This window comes from Poromitra crassiceps (assembly GCF_964638095.1).
Source record: "Poromitra crassiceps genome assembly, chromosome: 9".
NCBI lineage: Eukaryota > Metazoa > Chordata > Actinopteri > Beryciformes > Melamphaidae > Poromitra > Poromitra crassiceps.
The window spans coordinates 24019587-24029361 of NC_139630.1; the positions used below are offsets into that span (position 1 = coordinate 24019587).

General features: G+C 45.1%; 1 protein-coding gene across 1 annotated transcript; it reads left to right on the forward strand.

Annotated features, from left to right (window-relative positions):
• The first annotated feature begins 607 nt into the window (after positions 1–607).
• cipcb (CLOCK-interacting pacemaker b) lies at positions 608–6688 on the forward strand. The gene is made up of 4 exons (XM_083642669.1): positions 608–736; positions 2564–2747; positions 2924–3078; positions 5033–6688. The coding sequence occupies exons 2-4, from the start codon at positions 2639–2641 to the stop codon at positions 5984–5986; spliced, it is 1218 nt and encodes a 405-aa protein (XP_083498795.1). The 5' UTR covers positions 608–736; positions 2564–2638; the 3' UTR covers positions 5987–6688.
• The last annotated feature ends 3087 nt before the right edge of the window (positions 6689–9775 follow it).

The window sequence follows — 9775 nt, forward strand, 5'->3', positions numbered from 1 at the left end:
TACTGAACATTCAGCGTACTTGCGGCCAGCCAGAGGTTAGCTCTACTTACACCCTCCAGACTATCCAGCATAGCATTACGATCATCGCATCAAGCGTCACTGGATTCCCCGAGGCAGGTACATTTACATTTGGGATGCCTGCACTGTACACAGTACAGTACAGTACAGTACACACACCTCCACGTTGTTGGGGGGAAGTGAACACGATGTCCTCAAGTTGCCCCACATTCTGTAGCGCTCACGTTTCTGGGCTTAGTGCCAGCTCGCCAGCCAATGACAGTCCAGGGAATCTTGGAAGTGGGCGGTCCTAACAGCCTAAAGAATGTGACGTTTCACCACTACTCCGCGCAAGGCCACGCCCCTAAACAGCCCGGTCCCGTGGATCTCCCCCTGCGTTTGAGCACGAACGTGGTGTGTCCTCCCTCCCTAGAACACAATCCACAACCGAGTCGACGGTACCGTGGGCTCGTTTGAGACGACGCTACCTGCACGCCTGCTGCACCGACACCCACTGTGCTCGAATAAGCCGGACCTTCGCGTTACTTCATTTGTATTTTATTGTAACGTTAAGGAGGGAAAGCGCCATCGGTCTCGTGCACAGTGTCCTGCTGCAACAACGAGTGCTACAAAGGCAGGCAGCCTCCTAGCTAAGACAACGGAGCACACCGAAACCAGACGCCGAGACAGAGACACTTTGAGCCGGCGGCATCGTTGGAGCTGTTCCAAGGACGTGGTGGTACGTAACGTTACTTTTGGTTCCTGTTAACCTTTATTTTGTGCTATTTCCATGCGATGCAGGGAGGTCAAAGAACCTTCTTCTACCTGGGCAACAACGTGATGATGAGAGTTCCAGGCAGACTCAACACAATCGACATGTCACTGTCAGCTATTTTAAGATAGTAAACACAGAGCTAGCTTAAAGATCGTTCAATTGGCACATGTTAAACATTTTTTTTTTTTTATAACCCAGAAATAATTAGGTTAACGTTAATTGGACTTTTTTTCCCCCCTGCAGCACGGGACAAATACAACTTATTTATGACAAGGGAAACTCACATTGAGACGTTTTATGGGTGGCCTAGTAACAGCTATTTGTGGTATTTGGTCTGAAACTGCTACTGTCTGTCTAGTCTAGCGGGACCATTGAATTCTGCAGCTAGTAGGAGGGGAATGGCACGCACAAAAAAATCTGCACTCAACCTGCGGGGCGGGGCTACAGATCGGCCCATTGACGATTTCATTGGTTTAGAGGTCAAAACGGGGCGGGACTACTCGCCTGTAAATGGTGGAAACGGGGAAGTATTTGCTTTGTTTACTTATATTAGGTTTAAGGTAGGCTACTGACGTGAACATTCAATTCACGGGCAACAACAGCTCAGCAGCCTGTTGCACCAGCTGAACGTAAGTTCTGTCTTAAGTTAGGGTGTAAAGTCCACACTAACTGCTACGTTCAAACTAGTTAGTTTGACACTAAAGTTGTGTCTTTGTTGAGTTGCACCACGGAGACGTAAGATACATCTTAACTAGTAGTCCTTAAACCTCACACTAGCCAAAATAGTGTCGCAGAAAATGACGTGTACAGTATCTGTGACCAATCAGTGAAAAGCACGGTGGAAACGGTGTTTATTTACGGTTGTTTAAGTAAGTGGAGTGAAAACAGGACATGTTGCCCCCCGCAAATTAGTGCTTTCATATTTCATCAACACTAACCAAATGAGAACGTTATTGAGTAACGTTCGTTTAGGTTCATATTACTGTTAACGTTTATCTGTGAGCTCTATCAGTATTGTAGGCTAATTTAGCACCATCCTGCCTGCTAAATTGTTGCGGTTATTTTAATTTGTATGCAGTGCTGCAGCTTGTGGGAAACAAAAGCGTGAGTCATCAATATCAAAGGGTGTAATTATTGATCACGGAGAGCGCGTTACCGACGCAAAACAACGATGCGCCACGGTGCCAAGTTGCAATCCGTGCCAATGCTTATTTTACGGAGGACTTTACACCTAGTAGGACGTAGGTGTAAAATTTAAGTTCTAACTTATGCCTACGTTGTAACTATTTCACTTGGTGCAACCCAAATATTTTTAGTAGTGCGTAAACTCGGACTTAGTGAGACTTTACGTTCAAACTAGCTTACGTTCCAACTTACGCACAGCTGGTGCAACCCACTGCTGGTGGACATTCCAGCAGTCAGCAGTCAGCATGCCACTGCCGGCAGGCTCACTCAAAACCACAGCAACATCTGTGGCATTGTGGTGTTTGATCAAACTGCACATTGTAGAGTGGCCTTTTATTGGGACCAGCCCAAGGCACACCTGTGCAATAATCACGTTGAATCAGTATCTTGATATGTCACACCTGTCAGGTGTCGGATGTCACACCTGTCAGGTGGATGGATTATCGTGACAACCAAGAAATGACAAACGCCCCGGCCACACTGCAGCGACCTTTTTCGCGTGCCGTCGCCTACTGGTCGCTCGGTGTCTTCCTGTCTTTCTATCCACTCGCCAATCTGTTTGTTTACAAACATTCTGATTTGGACTGTGGTTGTTTTGATTCACAGATTCCACCTCTCGGAGATGCTGATGTAGACGTGGGAGTTTTCGTCGAGGATATTTTACTACAACGGGAAACGAAGATGAGCAGCAAGAGGAAGGCGGCGAATCCCTGCAGGGCCACAAACAAACCGTGCACCATGAAGTCTGGGCGCTCCAGAGCCGATTCCGAGAGAGACTCTGGATTCTCAGGTTCGAGTTCATTCTTGCCACAGCCCTTTCATGTGTCGTAATTATACAGGAGCGCATAATGCGACCTCAGTTTCTTACCCATCTCCCGGCCTGTCCTACTTTACTTTACTTTATTGCTTTATTGTGACGTGTAAGTAAAGTAAAGTTTCTTACCCATCTCCCGGCCTGTCCTGCAGATGCCAGCTCTGAGCACATGAACTCGATGGACGCTACGGACTCACAGGATTCCCTCCGCTCGGTGGTGCAGCAAGGGTCCCAGCTGGCTGTGGTGGGAGGCTCCTACTCCAGCCTCTCCCCCATGATCATCATGAACAACGTCCTCCTCAAGCAGGTACGTTGTAAGGGATGATCAACTCCTAGGTGTGCGTAAATAAACGGTTTCAATGCACGTGACGTGGTTGCCTCCGCGAAGTGCATTAAAACCAATATAAAATAAAAGCATTTTGCAAATTGTCGGTGCAAGTTTAGCGATCAAAATCGAAAGCTTTTCACGACAAGCCATTACCGTCCCGTCCGCATCTCATGCAATGGGAAACGTTCGCTGTTCCAGTAATTAGGACGTGCAGGGAAGCTAGTCCGCTCGGCTCATAGAAGAACCCTTTAATTAGCTCAGCTGAGCCAGAAAGCCATTGCCAGAAAGCTAACGTTGCAATGCTAGCAATTTTCAAAGTCGATAACATTGCGTACGGTTGAGAGAGACTTGAGCCGGACTATGTGTGTTAAACAGTTTTAACGCACACCTGCCAGCCAATCAGAAGAGAGTATTCACCCAGACCCTGGTATACGGCTGTTTAATGCCCTTCCTGCTCGTACCCAGAAGTCCAAACCGCAGTCTTCAGGCAACAGTTTGCAGGTCACAACGGGGAAGTGGCACTTCAGTCCGTTTTTACTGTGCCTGAGTTGAACTGGAATGTTGTCTTCAGCTGCCTGGAATGTGACACACTCTTAAAAAAAGGACTGGCCCGTTAAGACCTAACGGCTCACCAGCAGCATAGAAGAAAGAAATCTATTCATATCTGCTCATTTAGATGGTTGAGTGTGGTTGGTACCATGACCATGTTCAGCTAGCATATAGCCAGGCCAAGGAGCTGATGTATCAGGATCCATCAAGGCAGGGTCTTCATAGAAATGATAGGACAAAGAAAAATATTAAAGATAATAGTTGTGCTTTTCTCGTGGTTTATTGAGCAAAGTTTTGGCACAACCAGGCTTTATTTGCCCTGCATACCTGACATACACACATGTGTCAGACTCAGACAAAGGCCAGTTCTGAGTGAAACATTGCTGAAGAAACCACAGTGATGCCAGTCTATTCTGTTGATACCTTTTTAATTTTGATTGATAATAGGAATCTATTTTCCTGTGACTTATATAAATCAATGTTTTGTCCATCTTTTTTTCCATTTAGCGTAAGTGCTAGTTAGTATAGAGCAGCTGATTTTGTTACTATACAGCCATAGCAAAGCAGCATGATTTTGGTTTGTGGGTAGGTTTTAGGGATGGGCATCGAATTTCGAATTTTCGAATAATCGTTGTTATTATCAAGGTCGACTTTTATTATTGAAATTCGAAATTCGGAAAAAAAAAAAAAAAAAAAAATTGAGTGAAATGTTGCATTGTCTCCCCTGATTCTAAGTATAGTCAAATCGCTTGGTTTGAGCAAGTAAAACAATTTTTATAAGCATTTTAAGCAAGGTTTATGGAAAAATGAATGGCGGATGAAATCCCATGAAGAGGGAGAGGGGGTGACTTTGGCACCCCTTTGGCACTCAGACCTGAGCCTACTAAATATTTAATGAACCACTCATGATTGTCAAAACTGTTTTTTATTTTCGAAAATGTCAATGTCATGTAACATGTTCTTTACTTCAGTGGTGCAATGCTTGTTTGAGCTAAAAATCCACAGCAGAAGCTTTTTATATTAATTAATAAAGCCGTAGACTTAGAATCAGGGGAGACAATGCAACATTTCACTCACACAAAAAAATATATATATATTTTTTTAATTTTAATTTTAATTTTCGAATTTCGAATTAAATTCGAATTTGGCCAGCGAATTTCGAATAGTGTTTTTGCTAGAAATGCCCATCCCTAGTAGGTTTCTTCTCTTATTGTTTATGTCAGTGTTCGAGCAACCATTTTGTCGTAGTTTTTTTTTGGCTCAAATGTTTGACGGAGCCATGATCACGTATCCATTGTAAGCAAAGAGAAAGAGACACAAAGTGTGAAAGAGGGGAAATTCTTGTGATGGACCTGCCTGTTAAATCCCTGTATGTCCCTTCCAGCCTGGAGACAGCCCCCCTGCTCTGAAGCCCTGGGGTTTTGGTCCCGCTGTCGAGGTGGTCCAGCCGGGGTTTGGTCCCGCCGTCGAGGTGGCTCAGCCGGTCCTCCAGCAGCCTCAGGTGGTTTTCCTGCAGCCTGTGGTCTCTCGCGGAGCTTCCTCCGCCTCCTCCAAAGGGGCCTCCTCAAGACACAGACACCCCAAGAAGAAGTACCTTCCCATCCTGAAGTCCTACCCCAAGATCGCCCCGCACCCTGGAGACAGCTCGGCTTCCTCGGGGAGAGGGACCGCTTCCCCGTCTCCTTCCTCCACGTCGTCCTCGTCATACTCCTCATCCTCCGGCTCGGAGAGAGGAAGCAGTGTGGCCTCCAGCCACCGGGAGCGCCATCACAGGGACAAGACGAAGAGAAATCTGCCCGGTGGCTCCGGTAACCCCGGGTCGACCGCGGCGAGCCTTCCCGCAACTCCCAGCGCCATGTCCCCTCTGCTTCGGCAGCGGCTCACCTCGACGGGAAGCAGCCCCGGCAGCAGTCCCGCCAGGGAGAGGCCGGGGTCAGAGGTCAGCCCCTCCCCCTCCCTCACGCCCTCCGACCGCCCCGAGAACCAGGCGCTCTCTGTCTCGCTGCCCCAGGTGGCCACCCAGGAGAGCAGCAGCCAGGACGGATTTAACGACACAGACGGCGATTCCGATGCGAAGAGGAAGCGGTTCTGCAACACTTACAACATCCTGAGCAAATCCGGCCTCCTGGACATCACGCTGCGAACCAAGGAGCTGCTGCGGCAGAACCGGCACGCCCAGACCGAACTGGACCGGCTGAGGGGGCACACCGACCTGTTCCTCCAGGCCCTGCAGAGCGGCGACAGCAGCGTCTGGGCCAAGTTGCAGTGCAGCCTTCAGGAGGAGGAGGGCCGGGAGAAAGAGAGGAGCGTCCAGAGCAGCTTAGACAGGGCCGATTAGACCTAGACTGGAGACTAATCCTTAAGACTGAGATGGGGACGGGAAGGGAAGGATGCGTGTGTGTGTGTGTGTGGGGCGGGGGGTGGAGCACACAGAGACAGTTGGACCGGAAAGTAATGTGCTCCACAATACACCGCCTCCAGTCTCTCACACACAGAGACAGCGTGCTGTGGCCTACATTCTGTCTGCCTTCCGCCTTAGCCAGAACCAGGCCAGAGCCTGTGTGTCGTACCCAGGCGGGCCAGATCTCTTCCACTGAACCCGCCTCTCTGCTGCACAGACATCCTTTACCGAGTGGCAGACACTCTCAGACCGAACGTTTCGATCATCGATTCAACCCTGCAGCCCCAACAGGTTTTTAAAAATAAGGGATGATGAAGATTCAAATCTTTAAGACTGGATATTTTCACCCCGTTAATGCACGATGCAATATGGTTATTTGCGTTGAAAATTGAAAACCTTCAGCCGGTGCTCATGACGACAGCATCTCTGATCTCAGTACATGGAACTGAAGTAGGCCGACGTTTCTTTTCATCCGCAGGTCTTGCATCATTCTTGGTAGCTCTCCGCTCGGGTCATTGATGGCTGAGGTGTTGCACCCCCTGTGTTGGTGGGGAGGGAATAGACTGCTAACACCACCCGGGCGCGCTAACACCACCCGGGCACGCCCGCCCATCCATTTGAACTGTTGATGTAGATTGTGACGAGCAAAAGGAAAATCGAATGACAGTCGGGGTGTGTTTAACTTCAAAGTGACTGTGCTGCAGTCAGCCATTGTGTGTATATATACAGTATATATATATATATATATATATATATATATATATATATATATATATATATATATATATGATGATCAGGCTTAAGAGTGTTTTCATTTCACACTGAATGTGCTTCAGGCCTAAAGTGTCTTTTGAGTTTCTGCTGTATTTTGAAACTTTTCACACACATTCCCATCGCGTTGATGATGGCAGCTGTAACACGACTGGGAGTAGAGCTCAGTTCATTCAGGCGCTTCCCAGGCAGATGATATTCAAGCATGGTGCGTGCTTCCATTACTCATAAGAATATTTCTGAATGACTTGATGTGTGTGTTTGTGTTGTAGACCAGCTTTTGTTGTTTGTGTCTCATCCTCTGTTTGGAACTATACATTGCGTGGAGCTTTCTGAGAGTTTTCTGAAAGAGACGAGTTCAAATGAAGATGCAACCATCAAAACTGCTCCATTTGTGAAGAGCATTAGGTGGTGTGTCAGCGACTCAGCGTAGGGGCGAATTAAACTAGGGTTAAGGTTACACTAGACAGCAATTCAGTTTTTCATCCAAACATTTTATATCCAGATCTTAGTTTTATTCAGCAAACAAAACGTAACGACGAAGTCCAAAGTTATAAACGGCCATTGTGTGTGTGTGTGAGTGAGATATATTATCCAAACCTGATGTATGTTAAAAGATTTTTTGTGTTTGCACTAAAATATTCTCAGAGTAGCTATGAAGCTATTTCTGAGTAGTGCTTTAAGGCAGCTATGGCGACTCATTTGAAACACAAAATTGACAATTGACTTGAAGTGCATTGCGACACGTCATAAGCACATGAACTGTATTATGTACTATTCAGTACATATTAATCGTGTATAAAATGTACATAAATTGTAATGTATTAATGACACGAGAGTTTTTCTAACTTGTGATATTTTTCTCTGCATTCAGCCCTTTTTTTCACATTCTGTATGTCATTGTAGTGTAACATTGTGATGATTACAGTGCACTTGATGTGCTTACGATGACTTTAAACACGAGGAACACCCCAAGTAAAGGGATTGTTTGTTTTCTACTTTTGCAGTCTTGAGCCATGTATGATATATGTATCCTGTCACTGTAGTAGACCCAGTCATCTCTTTATGCCACGTGTGCTTAAAGGAACACTCCGCCCATTTTCAACCAGCTTTGTATCATTAGAACATCAGTAGTATATCAGAAAACTGTAAACTGTTTTGAAGTCTGTCATTTAATTTGACAGTTATTGAGTGTTAAAGTGTGGACCAGTGACATCACTGGTCCACACTAACTCAAATTAATAACTCATTAACTCAAATCAACTCTCAATAACTGTCGAATTAAATGACAGACTTCAAAACCGTTTACAGTTTTCTGATATACTACTGATGTTCAAATGATACAAAGCTGGTTGAAAATGGGCGGAGTGTTCCTTTAAGAGCGTTATTGAGAGCGTTTTGTGGCGAGCCAAGATTTCTCCTCTACAGTAAGATTCATAAGCAAGGACAAAATATCAGTGGCGAGACCACGGGCAGAAGTTGTTTGTCTTCTACCTTGGCCTACAAAAAAGCAATGTCAGTTTGTGCCTCTGTTTTTATAGCTATCATTTATTCTCTAGAGTCAGAACCCCACCAATATGATTTGTTTTTTAGTCCAACGCTGATACCTGGGGAAGAAAGTTAACACCCAAAAACGTGTATATATATATATTTGTGGTATACTTGTTACAGAATACATCATAAGCCTTTACACCATGTCCGCAACAAGAAACGCAAGACATATTTTGGGAATTATGTTCTACTACCAGTGTGGAATACATTATAGCTCTGATATATTGGAAAAGTCAATCTATAGAGGGTATGCACACCCACTGAAACACGCCCCCTCAATCAGGAACGAGTGTCAAAACGAGTGTCAAGTTCCTCCCTGAGCAGCAGGTGTCAGTTATCTCGGCTGATTACTGCATTCAAGCTCAGTCTTGCTGTGACTCAGTGGGCGTGACCCCACAGTGACTTCTGCCTCTGTGACATCACATGCATACCCTCTATTGTCATTGTCTGGTAATAGCAGCACACCGATATATTGATCAGACCCATCTCAACAGTCGATAGCTTTCCTCGTCTGCCGTTTGGCTGAAACCATCATTTGGATCGGTCCGTCCGTTAGTCACACTGTACCGCTGACTTTGTGCCGCTAGGGGGCAGCGTTGACAATGAATGGGACTGACCCAAGGGTGGATCTACACATCACTGGTGTAGGACAACACATGTACTATCTGCTTGTTATTAGACAGTAGCTGCAATAAACTCATTGTAACCTAAAACAAGGCTTTGTTTACATGGATCCATATCATTATAGTGACAGATAATGTTCCTTTGATCTTATCCATATGAATTCAAGTTACTATTTATTGAGTTTGTGTGTTTTTGTTTTTTTGCTAAAGAGTTGAGCAACTGAACTGAATTTAACCATAGCCTCTGTTGCAACTGGAGTACTTAATTTCTTGCTGGACTGTAACTGTACTTGTAATATGATCGTGTGACCACTACCTGTTCAGTAATTACTGTAATTCAGAGCAACAACTTAATTGGATTAAGGACAGGCATTTTAAGGTGTGAACTATATACATTGTCATTCATTGTGAAAGATTAAACCTGCTTGTATAGCTGTCGGTGACACAGGTGAATATGAACTGCCTTTGCTAGTAGGACAATGGTAAACTTATGGCACACTGGAGTCACTTATTTAAATGTTGGCAGCTGTTTTTCATTTGAAAGATGTTGAAATGTGAGGATTGCAATTCTTTTTTTTAATTCTTATTCTTTTTTATTATCAGTGTTTTTAGTAGTGCACAAGAGGATCATTATTTAACCCAAACATGTTTGTTTTTAATGATATTCTTTAAATTCTGAATTTTGTGAGGTATATGATGGCAAACAGGTTTTGAAATTAACAGTAGCAACCAGCCAACTGTTTAACTTTTTTGCTTGTGGCTGATAAGCCTGTCAGTGGAA

Coding starts and splice junctions, on each gene's coding strand:
- cipcb (XM_083642669.1), top strand. CDS start 2,639: ATGAGCAGCAAGAGGAAGGCGGCGAATCCCTGCAGGGCCACAAACAAA. Junction 2,748..2,923: donor GAGAGACTCTGGATTCTCAG/GTTCGAGTTCAT, acceptor CCTGTCCTGCAG/ATGCCAGCTCTGAGCACATG. Junction 3,079..5,032: donor ACAACGTCCTCCTCAAGCAG/GTACGTTGTAAG, acceptor TGTCCCTTCCAG/CCTGGAGACAGCCCCCCTGC.